This window comes from Crinia signifera, chromosome 6 (genome assembly GCF_055691185.1).
Source record: "Crinia signifera chromosome 6, ASM5569118v1, whole genome shotgun sequence".
Taxonomy (NCBI): Eukaryota; Metazoa; Chordata; class Amphibia; order Anura; family Myobatrachidae; genus Crinia; species Crinia signifera.
In genome coordinates, this window is record NC_139222.1 from 280,080,077 (window position 1) to 280,102,676 (window position 22,600).

General features: G+C 51.3%; 1 protein-coding gene and 1 non-coding gene across 3 annotated transcripts in view; one reads left to right on the plus strand and one right to left on the minus strand.

Annotated features, from left to right (window-relative positions):
* The window catches only part of TDRD1 (tudor domain containing 1), a 137,685-nt gene that overhangs the window by 13,406 nt on the left and 101,679 nt on the right, over window positions 1-22,600 (minus strand). For both annotated transcript variants that reach the window (XM_083149757.1, XM_083149758.1), the window contains 4 exons: window positions 3,933-4,052; window positions 2,387-2,503; window positions 891-1,058; window positions 42-272 (listed from right to left, as the gene is read on the minus strand). In XM_083149757.1, coding sequence (XP_083005883.1) covers window positions 42-272; window positions 891-1,058; window positions 2,387-2,503; window positions 3,933-4,052 — 636 coding nt within the window. The remainder of the gene's footprint in view (window positions 1-41; window positions 273-890; window positions 1,059-2,386; window positions 2,504-3,932; window positions 4,053-22,600) is intronic.
* LOC146012818 (small nucleolar RNA SNORA14) lies at window positions 406-540 on the plus strand. Its single transcript, XR_014445818.1, has one exon. It is a non-coding gene; the product is annotated as a small nucleolar RNA SNORA14 (small nucleolar RNA).

Sequence of the window (22,600 nt, forward strand, 5' to 3'; positions counted from 1 at the left end):
CCACATAAATAAATGATGATCATTGTATATCAGACACTGACCACCTGGACAGCCGCTCGTCACGAATGTTGATGCCCTGTATCTGGCCAGACCAGCCGCCACCAGCTTCTCATCCATGCGTATAGGCCCTGCTTCCTGCGGCGTCTCCATAGACACAGAGTATGTACCATCGATTACAGCCAGAGCAGTGATAGACACCTCAGCCCCCATTAATGCAGCACGCAATGCTTGTGTAGCGTCTGGCGACCATTGCTCAGCAACTGGGAGCACATCTATGGGCAAATATAAAAGGGGGGGGGGGGGATTAGAAAATTGAAGAAAAAAAATTACTGTAGGATAAATGAAAGGATAATTCAATATTTAAATAATATCTGTTAAGAAACTATTACACAATGTCTTGTCTAAGTGCAGGGCTCAAACAATCTTGGGGGTTAGGTCACCATGGCGACCAAGTTATGACTAATGGCAACCAGATTTGCAAGGTGCACCTTTCTGCCCGGCATTCCCCTTGCTGGGCAGAGTGTTGCACTTGCGGTAATGGCAACAGCTGGGCAGAGAGGTGGACAACCCACCCGGCTGTATCGGAGCAGGTCTGGGGGCTATTAAAAAACTGGAGCAGGCCCGAGAGTCAATCTGAGCTCACGGTTCGGCAGCAAAACAGGAGTGGTAATGGTAACTCCTGATTGGCTAACGTCTGCAGAGAAGACAACACAAAATATAGTGACAGAGTGTTTAACCAGGGTGCCACCAAACTAAAATGAATTATTCTACAATCTTCCTGATGAATCCTCTAAACTAAAATCTCATGGACCATGTTGCTTTGACACAAAAACACGTTTGGACCTACTACATAGATAATGAAATAAATTTGTTTAAAAATAACACCTCACCTGCTAGCCTGCATTTTATGATCTGCATGGGAGGATTTAGGAAGTCTTCTTTTATGGGGCGAAGGCTGGTGAATGGTAAGTTCTCCATGTTGCCATAATCAGCATAAGCGATAGTGGCTGTAGATTCGCAGACATCCAGGACCACAGCTCTGTACCAGTGACCATCGGCTGCAGGTACAAAGCGACATCACATCAACCGTTAGGAATGCTGCAACGTTTCACAGCAACTCTGGGCACACAGTACTATACACCTTAGCTACAGACTGGTGTCACAAGCTGCACTCTACCAGCCAAATATGTGCGGTGCTGGGAATCTGCCATAGTGACACACTGAGATGGCTGGGGAACGCTATCCGGTATTCAGGTCACTATGCCAGCACTTTCATGGTTTGGGGGTGGTAGAGCCAACATTAGTATAAATGTGATACAGGGCCAGATGCACTAAGCATCAAAAGTGATAAAATGGAGAGTGATAAACAACCAGCCAATCAGCTCCTTTCTGACATTTTTCAAACACATTCTGTGACATGACAGGTAGGAGCTGATCTGCATCTGGCCCGCAATCTGCTTCCTTACACTCCTGCTACACTGGTGTAAGAGTCAAACACTGCATTAAGATTTGCATGTGATAGAATTAAGGGGAATTTAAATACTTAAAGAGGTCAATCCCAGTCACTGCGAAAGGTGCGATGTGCTGCTGCTGCTGTATCATTGTAATGTCCGCAGCGGCATGTGAATTAGTGCCCCACATTGCACAAGAGTGTTTGAAGCCTTGCGGGGCAGCGGACACTTATGAGCGACTCTTGGCTGACGTAAAGTACAGCCGCTGCCACAATGCCTAGCACCCGTGAGTACGTCACACTGAACTGGATTAAACCCTACGTCTACAGAAGAAGGGAACAACAAGCCACCCTGGTTGAGTAGTGTTCATTCGAGCACCCGCCATCTTTGAAAACCCATGCAGTTCCTCTTCCCTGCCTGGGGTGTCGCTGTCTGCTGAAATGCTTCTATCACAGTGTGGTCTGTATAACAGCACTGATATGCAAACCAGACCTGTGCTAGAGACACCACAGCAGACAGCGACATCCCAGGTAGGAAAGAGGAACTGCGTGGGTTTTCAAAGATAGCGGGTGCTAGAATGAACACTATTGAGCGTGCTGTGAACCCAGGTGGAAATTATTTACTTGCTACAGCATAATGTGGCAGAGCTGAAACAGTGGGGCATCCCGTATTTCCTACATAGGAAAGTGTTCATCCCTACAAGCAGGCATTGCAACATGAAGTCTAGAAGACGATGCTCTCCTGGCATATACCAAAGCTTCTCAGGTGATAATGCCAAATATTACTGGCTCATTAGAATTGTAAAATTCTGGTGAGACATTCGCGCTGCGTTACGCCAGCAGCCCCGAATCGTGTAGAGTGCATGCGCGTAACACAGAGATAACGGTTTATTTCCCGTCCTGTGCTCAGTGACACAAACCTCTTACATCACTGACCTGTGAACTTAGCACAACAGGCTTCTCCGACCTCTGGCATGTAGTCCTGCCGGTCTGTCCCAGCGCTGCAGTGATTATATATATCCATCATCACCTGCTGGAGCTTTCCCACGTCCACTGTCAGAGCAGGCACACAAAAAAATTACACTTTACAACATAATTGAAGACAGAGGCAATCCCTTCATACATCAGACTGAGCACAAACAGGAGATGAACAACAAGTAATGCTGGGTACACACGCAAAGATAGTTAATTATTGTGCCGATTCCAACAGGTCAGAATGACAAACCCCAAATATTTTAAACTGAAGTCTATGTTGTGGAATCTGCGCGCTCCGGCGCATTATCAGCACTTCCTCCATCTGCCCTTGTCGATATCAGGCACATCGTCTAGTGCAAGGATTTCCAAACAAGTCCTCGAGATCTACCAATGGTCCACGTTTACCAGAGCACCTAGCTGGTGCACAGCTGTAGTCATTACTAGCTGTCACGTTCCCCAGATCACCTAGCTGGTGCACAGGTGTAGTCATTACTAACTGTCACATTCCCCAGACCACCTAGCTGGTGCACAGCTGTAGTCATTACTAACTGTCACATTCCCCAGAGCACCTAGCTGGTGCACAGCTGTAGTCATTACTGTCACATTCCCCAGACCACCTAGCTGGTGCACAGCTGTAGACATTACTAACTGTCCCATTCCCCAGACCACCTAGCTGGTGCACAGCTGTAGACATTACTAACTGTCCCATTCCCCAGACCACCTAGCTGGTGCACAGCTGTAGACATTACTAACTGTCACATTCCCCAGACCACCTAGCTGGTGCACAGCTGTAGTCATTACTAACTGTCACATTCCCCAGGTCACCTAGCTGGTGCACAGCTGTAGTCATTACTAACTGTCACATTCCCCAGCTCACCTAGCTGTAGTCATTACTAACTGTCACATTCCCCAGCTCACCTAGCTGGTGCACAGCTGTAGTCATTACTAACTGCCACATTCCCCAGATCACCTAGCTGGTGCACAGCTGTAGTCAGTACTAACTGCCACATTCCCCAGATCACCTAGCTGGTGCACAGCTGTAGTCATCACTAACTGTCACATTCCCCAGATCACCTAGCTGGTCCACAGCTGTAGTCATTACTAACTGTCACATTCCCCAGACCACCTAGCTGGTGCACAGCTGTAGTCATTACTAACTGTCACATTTCCAAACCTGCTGCATTCATTCCTACTAGAGAGCCACAGGTGGCCTGAGAAACATGAACTGTTGGTAAAGTAGATCTCGAGGACAGGTTCGGCCTCCCCTGGTTTAGTGTATATCACTATCAGATATAAGCCCCCATACACACTACCCAACCTTTTAAAAGATAACGCTCAGAAGGCTTGATACGTTTCCCATTAAAGCTACAATAACTTACAGTTCTGTGACGTCACGAGAACATTTATAATAACACATAAAACACCTATCCCATGAAAGACCGCTGTGACCATGGGACCTTCTACACAGGAGGGGCAGACCCGTCATTTGGAGGTGCATGCATCTCACCTCTGTTTTCCTTTGGGAATACGTAGAGCAGATCCGGACTGATCACGCTGAGGACGCACGCCGGCAAAGCTTCATTTACAGGTAAATCCACTGATTGCCACCTTCGTGCGGCACTGGCTCCTGCCCAAACAGAAACTGCAGCTTAGTGATGCAAATACCCAACCACTGCTGATACATGACGCTACGGTTCTTTAATAGCGGTAGACAGGAAGAAACACGTGTGGTTTTGTTTAGTAGATCCAATCAGGAATTTCAAACAATGATCACTAATGAGCCATATATAGAGGATTCCCAAACAATTCACACACTTTGCACAAGTCATTACCACTAGAGAGTACATGATAGAACATGAAGATTTAAAAAAATGTTCAAAATTTTTTCAACGGACTTGTATCGGGAAATCTGCAAATAAATTGTGAATGGTTCGCTAATCGCTATCCACACACAAATGCCAAACCATCAAATGGCTTTTTTCAGTCTGCGCAAATGTGATTTGCTATGACGTTTCCACTAATCTGCGACTGAGACGAATGAGGCCATTCATGATGACATCACAGACCCTCCCTGAAACAGACAGGGCATGCTGGCGTTTTTTTCTGAGCCTCCCACAAAATGGCTGGTTACCACCCCCCAAACGCCAGCACCGTATCAGTCAAATTGTTGCGGGGATTGCGTTAATGATACATATGCATTTTGTTTTGATAATCACACTTGCGTATGCGTCATGTGTACGGATCACATCCGCAGTCTTCCAGTATCCAAATCGTTCTATTTGCTAATTGGATGATTAGCGATCCATGCTGAATTATCCGTAGTCCTAAAGTCATCATTTATAACCGCAATCATAATGTCGATATTGTTAAAAACATTGTCAGTTAATATGTCGGGCAATAAGGGTTGGTTAGGCTACGGGAGGCAGGGTAGGATTAGAGATCTGCTTACCGCTATGAGTCATCCCGACATCACAGCCAGACCTAGAAGCCACCACCGGGGGCCACTTGGCCTGAAGTACCAGAACTCAGCACTAGCCCATCAGAGAAGTGTTGGTGACATTCTAATCAATCAGTGTCAATATGAATGCTGATAAAACGTTCCACACTCCAACAATATACATTGTGTTCAAACAGGTAGCAGAACCAACAATTCATTCTCATATAAACAGTATTTATTATAGAATGTATAAACGCAAAGTAAAGGAAATAGTGGACGGTTGGCCAGCAAGGAAGAGGTTGCACTAGCCCAAGCAGTAAATAAGGAGAGAATGAACCAGGGATCGGACTCGGAAGGACTGCACAGAAGATACTGTAGATCTTATGTGCAGCCCAGAGTCGGGCAAATTAGAAAAAATAAAATAAAAACAAACAAACATACAAATGAATGGGAGGTCGCTGATTGACAGAGAGCTCTCGGCTGATCAGTGGCTTCCAATTCCTTTGTATGTGTTTGTCTTTTTTGCAGCTCGTCTACCGGCTCTCCGTTTGCAGCTCCCGTGAGTTGCATGTGTTCAATCACATGCGATATATTGTATCTCATGCAAAATTTGGCACATCAAGTGCCTAATCGTGTGAAAGTCCACCCAGGGTGGTGCCGTGGAAATCCATGGTGGCCTTCAGTGCATGCATGTACTGTATCTAACCTACGCACCCCCTCACCTCCCAGTAGAATCCCAGGGGCTGCAATCCACTCCAATGACTGCAGTGTTATCAGAGTGTCCACACTGTTTAAATACGCAATTCGCAAGCGTGCGACACCGTGAGAGAGGCCAACTCTACTAGGAGGCAAAAAGGCCCCCTTTAGCACCCGCTATCTTTGAAAACCAATGCAGTTCCTATTCCCTGCCTGGGATGTCGCTGTCTGCTGTAGTGCTTCTTCCTTAGTGTGGTCTGTATATCAGCACTGATATGCAAACCAGACCTGTGCTAGAAACACCACAGCAGACAGCGACACCTCAGGCAGGGAAGAGGAACTGCATGGGTTTTCAAACAGGGATTTTGTACTTACCGTAAATCCTTTTCTCCGAGTCCACAGGTGTCACTGGAGTTACACTGGGGAATAGAAGGCGACCACAGGGAGCATGGGCACTTTAAAATAATTAATCAGTGTGACCAACTCCTCCCCTTCTACTTCCCCTCCCAGGCAGTCATAAAGATCGTGCCCGAAAGGGAGCAGAAAGATATAACACACATCCGAGAGGAGGTTCATCACAACATAACATCATTCAATACGTATAGTAGAAAAAAGATATATATATATGAAAAAACAAACACACACAGAGTCAAACCAGACGAGACAGGTGTGTAATAACCATGTTTAAATGACCCTGACAAGGGAAAACTCCAGAGGTTACCCAATAGGAACCTAACACTGAACGTAACAGGTGGAGAACAGCGCTGAGGTGGGCGTCCAGTGACACCTGTGGACTCGGAGAAAAGGATTTACGGTAAGTACAAAATCCCTGTTTCTCCTTCATCCACTAGGTGTCACTGGAGTTACACTGGGGACGTCCCAGAGCTTTCAACCCGGGTGGGTGAGCGCTGAGATCCCCTTAAAACAGAGCGGCCAAACTGAGAAGCTGGTGCCGCAAAGGTATCAAACCTATAAAAGCGCACAAAGGTGTGCCGACCCGACCATGTCGCAGCACGACAGAGCTGTTGCAAGGAGACCCCACGGGCAGCCGCCCATGAAGGACCCACCGATCTGGTGGAGTGCGCACCTATGTTAGTAGGAGGCGTCTGAGCCTCAGCAAGGTATGCCTGACGAATAGTCAGACGGATCCATCTGGCCAGCGTTTGCTTTGAAGCTGGCCATCCACGACGCACTGGGTCGTAGGTAACAAACAAGACATCCGTCTTGCGAAGAGAGGCCGTGCGAGAGACATAAATCCGCAGGGCCCTCACCACATCCAAAGTCCTATCCTCAGGTGAAGCCTCTGTGAATGCTGGAACCACTATGGGTTGGTTCACGTGGAACGCTGAGACCACCTTTGGAAGGAAGGAGAGACTGGTACGGAGCTCTGCTCTGTCCGGGTGAAACTGGAGGAACGGTGAGCGACAAGAAAGCGCCCCCAGTTCCGAAACGCGCCTGGCCGAGGCCAGAGCCAAAAGAAGAACCACCTTCCAAGTGAGATATCGAAGATCCACCTCTTCTAACGGCTCAAAAATCGATGACCTCAAGTACCTGAGGACCAGCTCTAGGTCCCAGGGAGCCGTAGGCGGACGAATAGGGGGCTGAAGCCTCAGCACCCCCTGGAAAAACGTGTGGACTTCCGGAATGAGAGCTATACGTTTCTGGAAAAAAACTGAAAGTGCTGAAACCTGCACCTTAAGTGTATTCAGTCTAAGTCCAGAGTTTAACCCCTCCTGTAAAAACAGGAGCAACCGAGCCTTCTTGAACAGAGTAGAGGACACTCTGCGTCTTTCGCACCACGCCACATAGGATCTCCAAATACGATGATAGTGTCTGGAGGTGACTTCCTTCCTGGCCCTCATCATTGTAGGTATCACCGCCCTAGGGATACCTGCATGTCTCAAGATGGACCTCTCAGCAGCCACGCCGTCAAATGTAGACGTCCTAAATCTGGGTAGATGAAGGGACCCTGACTGAGGAGGTCCTCTTGAAGAGGTAGCGGACACGGCTCGTCGATTAGAAGATCCGTCAGGTTGGTGTACCACGAGCGCCGGGGCCAATCCGGCGCTATCAGAAGCGCTGTTACCCCCTCCCTGCGAATGCGCTGTAATACCCGAGGTATCAGCGGAAAGGGAGGAAAGAGGTAAATGAACTGGAACGGCCAAGGGGCGACCAGAGCGTCCACCCCTGCGGCCTGAGGATCTCGAGTCCGCGCGAAGTATGTTGGGAGCTGGAAGTTGTGGCGGGACGCCATCAGATCCGCCTGCGGACACCCCCAACGATGTACTAGGGACTGAAATACCTGAGGGTTGAGGCACCACTACCCCTGGTGGGCATGTTGCCGACTTAGAAAGTCGGCCTCCCAATTGTCCACTCCGGGGATGAACACCGCTGACAAGGCCTGAGCATGATTCTGAGCCCAGAGGATGATCCTGCTTACTTCCTTCATCGCCGCCTTGCTCCGAGTGCCGCCCTGTTTGTTTATGTAGGCGACGGCTGTGGCGTTGTCGGACTGAACTCTGATTGCTCTGCTCCGCAGCAGGTGTCCCGCCTGCAGAAGAGCATAGTAGACTGCTCTGAGTTCCAGCACATTGATGGAGAGTAAGCTCTCCTGCCTCGTCCATAAACCCTGGAACTGGTGTTCCAGCGTTACCGCCCCCCAGCCTCGAAGGCTGGCGTCTGTGGTGAGGAGAGTCCACTCCCATATGCCGAACCTCCTGCCCCTTTGCAGGTTTTCGGAGTTGAGCCACCACAGCAGAGACAGACGGGCTCGAGGAGACAGGGTCACCCGCTGCTGAAGATGCAGGTGGGACCCTGACCACTGGTGAAGGAGAGACAACTGGAATTGGCGCGAGTGGAAGCGGCCATATTGTACCGCCTCGAAGGAGGACACCATCTTCCCCAAGAGTCTGGTGCAAAGGTGCACCGTTACCTGTGGCCGTCGCAAGACCGACCTCACCAGGACCTGCAGGGACTGAACTTTGTCGGGCGGTAGAAAAACCTTCATCTGCTGGGTGTCCAGAATCATCCCCAAAAAGAGAAGACGTTGGGACGGCTGTAGCTGAGACTTTGCAAAGTTCAGAATCCACCCATGACTGATGAGAGTCTCCTGGGTGAGTCGTATGTTGGACAACAGGGCCTCCCTCGAACGATTCTTCAGAAGAAGATCGTCCAAGTAGGGGATGATGGTAATCCCCTGTGCCCTGAGGACCTCCATCATCACCGCCATCACCTTGGTGAAGACCCTGGGGGCCGATGAGAGACCGAACGGCAGGGCCTGGAACTGCCAGTGTTGTTCCTGTATAGCGAACCGGAGGAAGGCCTGGTGAGGAGGCCAGATGGGGATGTGCAGGTATGCGTCCCTGATATCCAAGGATACCAGGAACTCTCCCTGTTCCAGTCCCTGAATCACCGACTGCAGGGACTCCATCTTGAATTTGACCGCTTGTAGAAACGGATTCAAATCCTTTAGATTTAGTATAGGCCTTACCGAGCCATCCGGCTTCGGCACAAGGAACAGACTGGAGTAGTATCCCTGAGTACGTTGATCCTCGGGTACTGGTATCACAACTCCCGTTGTCCGCAGCTTGTTGATTGCTGACAACAGAAGTTGCGCCTTGTCTCCTGAGACTGGGAGACCGGTCTTGAAAAACCTGTTTGGAGGGACTAACCTGAAATGGATCTTGTAACCCTGGGTCACGAGATCCCTTACCCACGAGTCCTGACAAGACTGCAGCCAGATGTGACAGAAGGACAGCAGTCGGGCCCCGACTCTGGGATCCCCCAGATGGGACCGTGGACAGTCATGCGGCTGGCTTTGAGGACTTGGGCTCCTGGACAGCTGCCGAGGCGCCTCTGCCTCGTCCTCTGGAGCCTCTAGATGGAGCTCCGCCTCTGGAACGACCTCTGAATCTGGTCGTAGGCCGAAAGGACCGAAAGGAGGGCCTTTGAGGGGTCCTGCGTGTAGCTGGAGGAGCCGCTGAGGGAAGGAAGTGGGACTTACCCCCCGTTGCTTGGGAGATCCACTTGTCGAGCTCTGGCCCGAAAAGAACCTCCCCATTGAACGCCAGGGCCTCCACAGCACGCTTGGACTCTGCGTCAGCCTGCCATTGGCGTAACCAGAGAGCTCTGCGAGCTGATATAGATAAGGCCGAAACCTTGGCTGCAACCATGCAGACGTCAGAAGAGGCGTCTATTAGATAATTGGATGCCTCCTGGATCTGTTCAGCCAACTGAACAATAGAAGCAGGGTCAGAGCCCTCACGGACCTCTGTTAGGATCTGAGAAGCCCATACCCCCATGGCTTTATTTACCCAGCACCCGACCTGGGCCGGACGCTGAATAATTCCAGCTGCTGAAAAAATGTTCTTAAGGGTTACCTCCAACTTACGGTCAGAAGTATCCTTAAGAGTGGTTGCACCCGGCACCGGGAGAACCGTCTTTTTGGACAGTCGTGAGACTGAAGAGTCCACTACTGGAGGAATCTCGACTCTCTTTCTACCCTCCGGTGGAAGAGGATAAGCAGCCAGAAACCTCTGAGGTACCTGGAATTTTTTATCAGGATGATTCCAAGCCTGCAATATATGTTCATCCAACTCCTCCGCTGGGGGGAAGGTGGGTGACTGCCTTTGTCTCTTTCCAAAGAAAGAAGGACGAGCAGGAATGTCTGTGTCATCTGACACCTTGCAGGCAATCTTTACCATATGTATAAGGTCCTCCAGACCTGGAGTGGCTGGGGCCGGCTCTTGCGCAACTAACGCCTGAGCCTCAGGTTCCACCTCATCATCATCATCATCATAATTATCTGGAAGGGCAAATTCGCCCTCCTCCAGATCAGGCATATCGTCATACTCCCCAGAATCCCCAGAGGGCTGTAATACCCTTTTCCTGAGTAAGGTAGGGGGATTTTGCCTAGAAGATGAAGCAATGGCGCCCTCTGCTGGTGTCAAGGCCTTTGTTAAGCTCTGCACAGCAGAAGTCAAGGAAGCCTGTTGAGTTCTGGAAGTTTCTCTGTCCTTTTGAGCTGCAGAGAGCTCGCAAGCTAAATGAGACATCACATCAGCTAATTGTGATGCCCAAACAGGGGTATGAACGGGGGACTCTGGAGCTGGGGGTAAAGCAGCGCATTTATCACATACAGAGTCTCCCTCCTTAGAAGGTGTAAATTTAACAGCACACTTCTTGCAAGTAACCCTCTTGGAGCTACCCCCTGCCATGGTTCAACAGAACACCCAGCAATCACCACACACTACCAGACTGATCACATATAGTAGGTATAGGATAGGCAGCAAAATATTATGCTGGAAGGGAGAGACAGTGAAAGTAAAAGAGCTGTCACAGAGCTTTGTACAACGCTATGGTATATACCTAGGAGCGCTATAGCTCTAAGTTTGAGACACAGCCCAAACTGTCTCCACCTAGCTCTAATCCCCACTGTAACTCACAGACCGGATAGAGCGTTCAGCAGGACGGTCACCAGGGGACAGGAATCGCCCAACTGCAGTCAGGATGTCACGCCGGACGGAACTTGAGGACCCGCTTCAGGTCTTTGTTCGGGCAGGGTCTGAGCTGAACGTCCCTGGAACCTAGCGGGCCGAATGTATGACCTCTGCATAAATCAGGGCTGTGGGATTTGACGAAGACTCCGTGGCAAGGGCGCGGAGTCTAACTGCCCAGCGGTCTTCTCCAGGGACCCCCGCAAGGGAGTTTGGGTTTCGCTGCGTCTGGACAGCAGGTCGCGGCCCCTTGCCCGGAGTACCCACAGTGCCCGGAGTAGGACGGGTTGAATTACCCGCCGGTTGAGGTATGCTGGGACGGAGAGAGGGGATCGGGGACACCAGGATAGATGAGCTGATAACCAGGATAGTGGAAGACAGTAACCGGAATAGTTGACGGAGGAGATGACGACTTGACCGAAGCTGGAACTGAAACGAAAAGACCCTCTTGGCTGAAGAATAATAACTTGAACTTAAAACTGCCGACTTGGCTAAACTGAAAACTGACGACTTGTCTGAATAACTGACGGGAACAGAAATGGCCGACTTGGCATAAATGGAAGTGACGACTCAACTGACGGACACGGGACTGGAGAGGAGGTGAACTGGAGACACTGGATGAGGACAAGCTGGACTTGGAACAGGAGAGCTGGACTCAGAGAAGAACTGGGACCGCAGTTCCAATAACAGACACTGGGGGTTGCTGCAAGGCAATGCTTCCCCTAGGAAAGTTGTACCAGCACTGAGCCCAAGCGCTGGCTGAGCTTTATACTCCTCCCAGCCAGCAGGGACAGCCCAGGGAGGGGATACATAGGAGCCCCGACAAGCCGATCACGTGACCCTGTCAAGATGGCGGCGCGCACCGCCGGGAGCCGGCGTCCCGGACACCGGACCCGCCGACGGAGCACCCGCCACCACACCTACCCGCCCAGCGACCCCACACAGCCCTGCACCACCGTGGCGCCAGGACCGGTGAACTCGGCGAGGTGAGTAGGCTGAGCCGGGCCTGGTGCCGCGGCGAGCCGTGACAGTACCCCCCCTTTTAAGAGTGGCCACTGGACACTTCCCTGGGTTCCGGAGGAAAAAATTCTTTACCAGTGTTGATGCATGGACATCTTCTGCTGGTACCCACGATCTCTCCTCTGGTCCGTAACCTCTCCAATCCACCAAGAATTGGAGCTTGCCTCGAACCTGACGGGCATCCAGAATCTTTTTAATCTCAAACTCCACGCCCCTCTCAGTTTTCAAGGATTTAGGTCTAGGAGGTGTCTTCTGAAAGCGATTCAACCTTAGTGGTTTGAGCAAAGAGACGTGGAAGGTGTTAGAGACCTTAAGCGAAGAGGGAAGTTTTAGTCGTACTGCTAACGGATTAATCACTTGAGTAACTAGGTAGGGACCAATGAACCTGGGGGCCATTTTCATGGTGGGCACCTTGAGCCGAAGGTTTCTGGTCGACAACCAGACTCTGTCGCCAACGTGATATGCAGGAGCGGCTGTCCGACGACGATCTGCGAATTTCTTGTAATTAATAGATGCTTTGCGTAAAGAGTTGTGAACGTTATTCCAAATATTGGTGAAAAAACGCAAGGAAGAATTAACAGCAGGGACTTCACTAACCGGTAGAGAAGAGAACTCTGGAACTCGAGGGTGCCTCCCATAAACTGTCATGAAAGGAGTCGACTGACTGGAGCTGTGGTAAGCATTGTTATGAGCGAATTCTGCCCACGGGAGTAGTTCTACCCAATTATCCTGGGACGAGGATAAATATAAACGTAGGAACGTTTCCAGATCCTGGTTCACTCGTTCAGTCTGCCCGTTAGTTTGAGGATGGTATGCTGTGGAAAATTTAAGTTGGATGCGGAAGGCAGAACATAGAGCTCTCCAGAACCTGGCTACAAACTGAACCCCCCGGTCGGAAATGATTTCTACAGGAAGTCCGTGGAGTCGGAAGATATGAGAAATAAATAATTGGGCTAGTGTAGCTGCACTGGGTAGACCCTTGAGGGGCACGAAATGAACCATTTTCGAGAAACGATCAATGATGACCCAGATGGTAGTAAAACCCCCTGAAGATGGCAGATCAGAGATAAAATCCATCGATAAATGCGACCAAGGACACGTTGGAATGGACAGTGGACGAAGTTTTCCCGCAGGTGGCCGGCGAGGAGTCTTGTGTTGGGCACATTGGGGGCAGGAGGAGACAAAAGACATAACGTCCTTCCGGATAGAGGGCCACCAGTAAGAACGCTGTAGGAATTCCAGAGTTTTCTGGGTACCAGTGTGACCCACGAACTTAGATTGATGTGCCCATCGTAGTATCTTCTGCCTCAACTCTGAGGGCACAAAGGTTTTACCCACCGGGGGTTTTGGAAGCTGCGTGGCAGCAAAAACCACCGAGTCTAGTACTGGAGGAGTTGGGATCTCCTCCCCAGATGGGGAGAAGGACCGGGATAAGGCATCGGCTTTGGTGTTCTTGGATCCAGGGCGAAAAGATAACTTAAATAGAAAACGGGTGAAGAAGAGAGCCCACCTGGCTAAGCGGGGATTAAGGCACTGGGCTGACCGAAGGTAGAGCAAATTCTTGTGATCGGTGTAGACCGTAAAGGGATGTAGCGCTCCTTCTAACAGGTACCTCCATTCCTCCAGAGCTAGCTTAATTGCGAGAAGTTCTTGTTCTCCTATGGGATAATTGCGCTCTGCGGGGGAGAATTTCCGGGAGAAGAAACTGCAGGGATGAATCTTCCCATCATCCCCAAGCTGGGAGAGAACTGCTCCTATTGCGTCAGAAGAAGCATCCACTTCCACAATAAAGGGTCGCTTTACATCAGGTTGTCGAAGTACTGGTGCGGTGACAAAAGCCTGCTTCAGTCTATGGAAAGCTTTGACGGCATCCGGAGACCAACGGGAAGGGTTGGCCCCCTTTTTGGTAAGGGCTGTTATGGGAGCTACAATCGAGGAGAACCCCTGAATAAATTTACGGTAGTAATTAGCGAACCCTAAAAAGCGTTGGATAGCCCGTAGGGTTGTAGGAAGAGTCCAGTCCCGAATAGCTGCTACTTTTTCTGGGTCCATTTGCAAGCCCTGGCCCGAAACTATATATCCCAGGAAGGGGACTGTTGCTTGCTCGAAAAGGCATTTCTCCAGCTTACAGTATAATTGGTTCTGCCGCAGCCGTCGTAGAACCTCCCTGACTTGTTCTCGATGGGAAGATAGATCTCGGGAGAAAATCAGTATATCGTCTAGGTATACCACTACCGAGTGGTACAATAAGTCGCGAAAGATTTCGTTTACAAAGTCTTGAAAAACAGCCGGGGCATTACAAAGGCCAAATGGCATTACTAAGTATTCATAGTGGCCGTCTCTAGTATTAAACGCGGTCTTCCATTCGTCCCCGTCCCGGATCCGAATTAGATTGTAGGCCCCACGAAGGTCCAATTTAGAGAAAATAGTAGCCCCTTTAATTCTATCAAAGAGTTCAGGGATGAGAGGTAAAGGGTAACGGTTTTTTATAGTAATTTCGTTGAGGCCTCGGTAATCAATGCACGGGCGAAGCGAACCATCCTTCTTCTTCAGGAAAAAGAACCCTGCGCCAGCAGGAGAGGAGGAGGGACGGATAAAACCCTTCTGTAGATTCTCAGCAATATAATCTGACATGGCCTGAGACTCGGAAAGGGACAAGGGGTAAATGCGACCTCGAGGAGGACTGGTCCCTGGGACTAGATCGATGGGACAATCCCAACTCCGATGGGGTGGTAAGGTGTCAGCGCCCTTCTTGTTGAATACATCCGAGAACGATTGATATGGAGCGGGAATCGCCATCTGTGGTTTGGGCTCGGTACTGTTCAACGGAACCACCTTGGTCAGGCAAGAATTAGTGCAAAGAGGACCCCAGGAAAGTATTTGCATTGAGGGCCAATCGACATGTGGACTATGAGTTTTCAGCCAGGGGAGACCTAAGACCACTGAAAAGGAGGCTCGAGGTATGACGAAGAACTGGATCTGTTCCTGATGGAGTGCTCCTACTCGTAAAACCAAGGGATCCGTTACTCGAGAGATTAGACCGTAAGGAATGGGACTACCGTCCACGGCCGTCAAGCGCAACGGCGCTTCTAAGGCTTGAGAGGGAATCTGATGTTGCTGTACAAGGTCGAAAGAAATGAAATTCGCCGCGGCACCCGAGTCTAATAATGCCAGGGTATCAATGTCTCCCTGGAAGGAAATTTGGACTGCAATCAAAGATTCTTGACGGGTCGGAGAGGCTTTGACCTGTCCTAATCGGACCTCTCCGGATCCCATTAGGACCGAGAGTTTCCCGGTCGCTTAGCACATTGAGCGATCAAGTGGCCGGCCTCGCCGATTTTCTCTTCGGCGACGCTGTCTTTCTTCATTAGACAGATGAGCCCGGTTGACTTGCATAGGTTCCTCAGGCGGAAGCGGGGTCGGAGGGGGGGGTCGAGGGGTCGGACAGACACGAGCACGGTCCCCTCTGGTCTTTTCCACCTGTCTCTCCCGATATCGGAGATCGACCTTGTTGCATAGGGAGATTAACTCATCAAGAGTCTCCGGGAGGTCTCGAGTCGCCAGGTCGTCCTTAATGCGATCAGATAACCCACTCCAGAAGGCGGAGAATAAGGCCTCATTGTTCCATCGCACTTCTGAGGCCAGAGTCTGGAACTGCACGACATACTGGGCCACCGAGCGGCTCCCTTGTCGGATACGCAAGATCTCCATGGCGGAAGACGTGGTACGGCCTGGTTCGTCGAATATTCTTCGAAACTGGGCGATAAAATCTTGGTAATTGGATAGAAGGGGATCGTCTCTCTCCCATAACGGTGATACCCAGTCCAGCGCCGCTCCAGATAACAATGAAACGATATAGGCTACCCGTGTCTTGTCGGAGGTGAACAAACCAGGCTGCAGGGTGAAGTGCACATCACACTGGTTAAGGAAACCCCGGCAATGTTTGGGCGTGCCGTCGAATTTACTAGGAGGTGGCAGATGCAGCTGACCTGGAGCGGTTGAGAGGCCAGACGGAGTGCGAAGCGGTTCAGAAGGAGACCGGGTTGGAGACGGTGCTTTAGGTAGAGATGACTGCAAATGTTCTTGACGAAGAGCAATGTCTTGCAGGCCCTGAGCTAACTGTCTCTGTGAGGTCTCCAAACTCTCCAACCGGGCCGCAATCTCCTGGAGCAGCTCGGCTCCAATTCCGGTACCTGAGGCGGGGTCCATGTGGCTGGTACAAACTGTCACGCCGGACGGAACTTGAGGACCCGCTTCAGGTCTTTGTTCGGGCAGGGTCTGAGCTGAACGTCCCTGGAACCTAGCGGGCCGAATGTATGACCTCTGCATAAATCAGGGCTGTGGGATTTGACGAAGACTCCGTGGCAAGGGCGCGGAGTCTAACTGCCCAGCGGTCTTCTCCAGGGACCCCCGCAAGGGAGTTTGGGTTTCGCTGCGTCTGGACAGCAGGTCGCGGCCCCTTGCCCGGAGTACCCACAGTGCCCGGAGTAGGACGGGTTGAATTACCCGCCGGTTGAGGTATGCTGGGACGGAGAGAGGGGATCGGGGACACCAGGATGGATGAGCTGATAACCAGGATAGTGGAAGACAGTAACCGGAATAGTTGACGGAGGAGATGACGACTTGACCGAAGCTGGAACTGAAACGAAAAGACCCTCTTGGCTGAAGAATAATAACTTGAACTTAAAACTGCCGACTTGGCTAAACTGAAAACTGACGACTTGTCTGAATAACTGACGGGAACAGAAATGGCCGACTTGGCATAAATGGAAGTGACGACTCAACTGACGGACACGGGACTGGAGAGGAGGTGAACTGGAGACACTGGATGAGGACAAGCTGGACTTGGAACAGGAGAGCTGGACTCAGAGAAGAACTGGGACCGCAGTTCCAATAACAGACACTGGGGGTTGCTGCAAGGCAATGCTTCCCCTAGGAAAGTTGTACCAGCACTGAGCCCAAGCGCTGGCTGAGCTTTATACTCCTCCCAGCCAGCAGGGACAGCCCAGGGAGGGGATACATAGGAGCCCCGACAAGCCGATCACGTGACCCTGTCAAGATGGCGGCGCGCACCGCCGGGAGCCGGCGTCCCGGACACCGGACCCGCCGACGGAGCACCCGCCACCACACCTACCCGCCCAGCGACCCCACACAGCCCTGCACCACCGTGGCGCCAGGACCGGTGAACTCGGCGAGGTGAGTAGGCTGAGCCGGGCCTGGTGCCGCGGCGAGCCGTGACACAGGATAGATCTGCAGCGCAACTGTGGAGCCTCCAGCAGCGTGTTCAAACGGCGCCAAATGTCCAAGATGGCCGCCGCGACTTGCAGGAACACTGGGGTATGCCAAGGCCTGCTGGGAAGTACCACGCGGTAACTCCGCCCCCCGCCTGGCAGCTCCGTCACCCATAATGGCGCCAGGTTTAAAAAACCCTCTGCTGCACCGCCGTTTGTGTCCCTGACCTTCCTCTAATAGGAAGGCAGGGTAATACTCACAGTGCTGCGGCCATGCCGTCGGCGGTGGGGCTGGGGGAGGATCGGGTGCACGCTGCGTGAGAGCGGCGCCCGTTACAGCTCCAGAGACGGTGGTCTCTGTCAGCCAGGGAGCCGGGCGCAAACCCTGAAGCAGCAGCCGGCTCCCTCCGGCAGGCTCCCACGTCGCAGGCAGATAGTAGCAGCAACTATCTGCCTGTCCTCAAAGGCAAAACTTGCTGCTTTATGCCCTAATTATCAAAAAGCCCAGGAGATGAGCCAAATGTGACCTGCTCCCTTTTGGGCACGATCTAAGACTGCCTGGGAGGGGAAGTAGAAGGGGAGGAGTTGGTCACACTGATTAATTATTTTAAAGTGCCCATGCTCCCTGTGGTCGCCTTCTATTCCCCAGTGTAACTCCAGTGACACCTAGTGGATGAAGGAGAAAGATAGCGGGTTCTAGAATGCACACACACACACACACACATATATATACATATACACACACACATAAAACACACACACCTAAATATTAAACATAATGCACCACTCCAGTGTAAGACACAGCACAGCACCATTACTGCTTGAAAACAAGATACAGAATCATTTTCATTCAGTGCCTGTCTGTCCCTGCCAACCCCCTATAGATGCCCTGTCTGTGGTAATACCTTTCTTTTTTACAGGAATGTTTCACTCATGGACTGTGGTAAAACCTTAGATCTATTTCAATGTTTCGATCATGTCCCCCCCACATTCCATTCTGTGCTCCAAACTACACACGTTACCATCTTTTAATCTTTCCAAGTAAGTTTTGTGGTGTAGGTCAGGCACCATTTCAGTTTGTACACTCTCTAATGTATTTCCATCTTTCTGGAGATATGGCTTCCAGTACTGGACACAGTATTTCAGATGTTGGGGACATGAATAAAACAAACCGTGTTGAGTTGACGGGAGAATTAAAATGAGATCCTTGTGTCACAATACTCACTGATCGGCCACTGAATGTGACAAACATGCGACAGCTTCTATAGGCATGTGCGACATGAGGATTTAGGACTGTGTGCAAGGCCTAACGGCAGAATCGTTGTATGGTGTACACCTGCGTACTGTACATGAAGCTGAATGGATATTGGTTTACAGCGTTGCTAGTTCCTTGAATGATAAAAGAGGGATTTTGTACTTACCGTAAATCCTTTTCTCCGAGTCCACAGGTGTCACTGGAGTTACACTGGGGAATAGAAGGCGAACACAGGGAGCATGGGCACTTTAAAAGATTAGAGTGGCTAACTCCTCCCCTTCTACTTCCCCTCCAGGTCAGTCATAAAGGTTGTGCCCGGAAGGGAGCAGGAAGATAAAACACACTTCCGAAGAGGAGGTTAATACCACATACAATCATTCAATACAAGATGAAAGAAAGAACAGTGAGAAAACACTGAAAGTTCAAACATACATAGTCAACAGACAATGTAACATATTAACTCAGTATATAATATATATGTAATATATATATATATATATATATATATATATATATATATATATATATATATATATATATATATATATATATATATATATAAATAACCATAGTAACCCAACAGGGAAACTCCAAGGTAATGGACCCTGCAGGACCTAAGCCCTGAGCTTTAAAGAGAACAGCGCTGTGGTGGGCGTCCAGTGACACCTGTGGACTCGGAGAAAAGGATTTACGGTAAGTACAAAATCCCTCTTTCTCCATCATCCACTAGGTGTCACTGGAGTTACACTGGGGACGTCCCAGAGCCCTCAATCCCGGGTGGGTGAGCGCTGAGAGCCCCTTAACACCCTGCGGCCAAACACTGAAGCAGGAGCCGCAAAGGTATCAAACCTGTAGAACCTAACGAAGGTTCTGCAGCCAGACCAGGTAGCCGCTCGGCAGAGCTGCTGTAGAGAAACCCCTCGGGCAGCCGCCCAAGAGGCACCCACCGACCTGGTTGAATGCGCTGTAATGCAACTAGGAGGAGTCCGTGAAGAGGTGACATAGGCCTGACGTATAGTCAACCGAATCCACCTGGACAGCGTCTGTTTAGAGGCTGGCCATCCACGACGCACAGGGTCGTAGGTCACAAACAGCGAATCAGACTTCCTGATAGAGGCTGTGCGGGCTACATAAATCGTGAGGTAGCGAAGGTCCATCTCCGCCAAGGGCTCAAAAACCGAGGACTGAAGGTACTCCAGCACCAAGTCCAGGTCCCAGGGAGCCGTTGGAGGACGAATGGGTGGCTGCAAACGAAGCACCCCCTGAAAAAAGGTTTGCACCTCTGGAAGAAAAGCTAACCATCTGAAAAAAGAAGGAGAGAGCTGATACCTGAACCTTCAAGGTATTCAGTCTCAGCCCTGCCGACAAACCTTCCTGCAGAAAAAAGAGGAGTCTCGACTTCTTGAACAGGCATGTCGAGACTCCACGCCTCTCGCACCAAGCCACATAGGAGCGCCATATCCTTTGGTAGTGCGCTGAAGTAACCTCTTTCCTAGCGCGAAGCATGGTGGGTATAACCGCTCTAGGTATACCTGCCCTCCTCAGGATGGACCTCTCAGCAGCCACGCCGTCAAATGCAGACAACCTAAATCTGGGTAGATGAAGGGTCCCTGGCTGAGAAGGTCCTCCTGAAGAGGCAGAGGCCACGGCTCGTCGATCAGCATAGCTGTCAGACTGGTGTACCAAGACCGACGAGGCCAGTCCGGAGCCACCAGCAGGGCCGTGACCCCCTCTCTCCGGATCCGTTGAAGTACCCGGGGTATCAGCGGGAATGGCGGGAATAGGTACACATACTGGAAGGGCCAAGGGGCCACCAGCGCGTCTACCCCCTCTACCTGAGGATCTCGTGTTCTTGCAAAGAACCGGGGAAGTTGGAAGTTGTGGCGGGACGCCATCAGGTCCACTTGGGGACAGCCCCAGCGATGTACCAGTTTCTGAAAGACTTGAGGGTGCAAGCACCACTCTCCTTGATGAACGTCCCGCCGACTTAGAAAGTCGGCCTCCCAGTTCTCCACTCCGGGGATGAACACGGCTGACAGGGCTAGGGCATGGGCCTGCGCCCAGACCAGGATCCTGCTGACCTCCTTCATGGCTGCGCAACTACGGGTTCCTCCCTGTTTGTTGATGTACGCAACAGTCGTGGAGTTGTCGGACTGAACACGAACAGCTTTGCCCTGGAGAAGAGGTCTGGCCTGGAGAAGAGCATAGTAGACAGCTCGTAGCTCCAGAATGTTGATGGAAAGCAGACTCTCCTGTTGCGTCCACAACCATTGATACTGACGGTCCAGGGTGACCGCCCCCCAACCCCGGAGGCTGGCGTCCGTGGTGATGAGGGTCCAGTCCCAAATTGCAATCCTCCTTCCCTGTTGTAGGTTGGCGGTGTTCAGCCACCACAGCAAGGACAAACGAGCCCGTGGGGACAGGGTCACCCTCTGCTGTAGATGCAGGTGAGATCCCAACCATTGATGGAGGAGCGACAGTTGGAAGGGGAGAGAATGAAATCGGGCGTATTGTATCGCCTCGAAGGTAGATACCATCCTCCCCAGAAGTCTGGTGCACAGGTGCACAGACACCTGTCTCCGTCTCAGGACAAGTCTGACCAAAGACTGTAAGGACTGAATCTTGTCCGCTGGAAGGAACACCCGCATCTGACTGGTGTCCAGGATCATCCCTAGAAACAGGAGACGCTGAGTGGGGTGAAGCTGCGACTTGGCAATGTTGAGGATCCACCCGTGTGATGTGAGGATCTTCTGTGTGAGAAGAATGTGCTCCAGCAGGGTGTCCCGTGAACGACTCTTCAGCAGAAGGTCGTCCAAATAGGGGATGATAGTAAACCCCTGCATGCGGAGAACCTCCATCATGACCGCCATCACCTTGGTGAAGACCCGAGGTGCGGACGAGAGGCCGAACCTGAAATTGCCAATGCCGCTCCTGCACTGCGAACCGCAGATATGCCTGGTGCGGGGCCCAAATGGGAATGTGCAAGTAGGCGTCCTTGATATCTATGGATACCAAGAACTCTCCTTCTTCCAAACCCTGTGTAACGGATTGCAGGGACTCCATCTTGAATCTGGCCACGTGCAAGTATGGGTTCAGATCCTTCAGGTTGAGAATCGGACGTACCGAGCCATCCGGCTTTGGTATGAGGAACAGGCTGGAGTAGTAGCCCCGGGAACGCTGTTCCGCGGGGACCGGAACCACTACTCCCATGCCCTGCAGCTTGGCGATGGCGGCCAACAGCTGTTGTCCTTTCTCTGGAGGACGAGGAAGACCGGTCTTGAAAAACCTGTCTGGGGGAGACCTGCTGAAGCGAATCTTGTAACCAAGGGTTACAAGCTCTCTTACCCAGGCGTCCTGACAGGACTGGAGCCACACGGAGCTGAAGTTCCGTAAACGAGCTCTTACCCTGGGGTCCCCCAAGTGGGACGGTGGACCGTCATGCAGCAGGCTTGGTGGCCTTGGGGTCCAGAGCGGTAGTGGAAGCACCTCTTCCACGGCCTCTGGTTCCTCTCTGTGAAGGAGCACCTCCCCTGGATCTACCTCTGAACCTACTGGAGGGACGAAAGGCACGAAAGGAAGGCATGTGGGCGGTTCTGCGAGATGGAGGTGGAGCTGCCGACGGAAGGAAGTGTGACTTCCCACCTGTGGCCTGGGATATCCATGTATCCAGTTCCGGGCCGAACAGGAGCTCCCCGTTAAAGGCCATGGATTCCACCGCCCTTTTTGATTCTGCATCAGCCTGCCACTGGCGCAGCCAGAGACCTCTGCGGGCTGAAATGGACAGAGCAGAAATTCTAGCCGCCACCACACAAATGTCTGAGGACGCCTCTATTAAGAAAGTTTAAGCATCCTGGATCTGTTCAGACAGCTGCAGAATAGTAGCTGGGTCTGAACCGTCACTCACCTCAGCCGAGAGTTGTGACGCCCAGACACCTATGGCCTTGTTCACCCAACAACCAATCTGCACCGGATGCTGTAACACGCCCGCCGCTGAAAAGATGTTTTTCAAGGTCATCTCTAACCTACGGTCTGAGACATCCT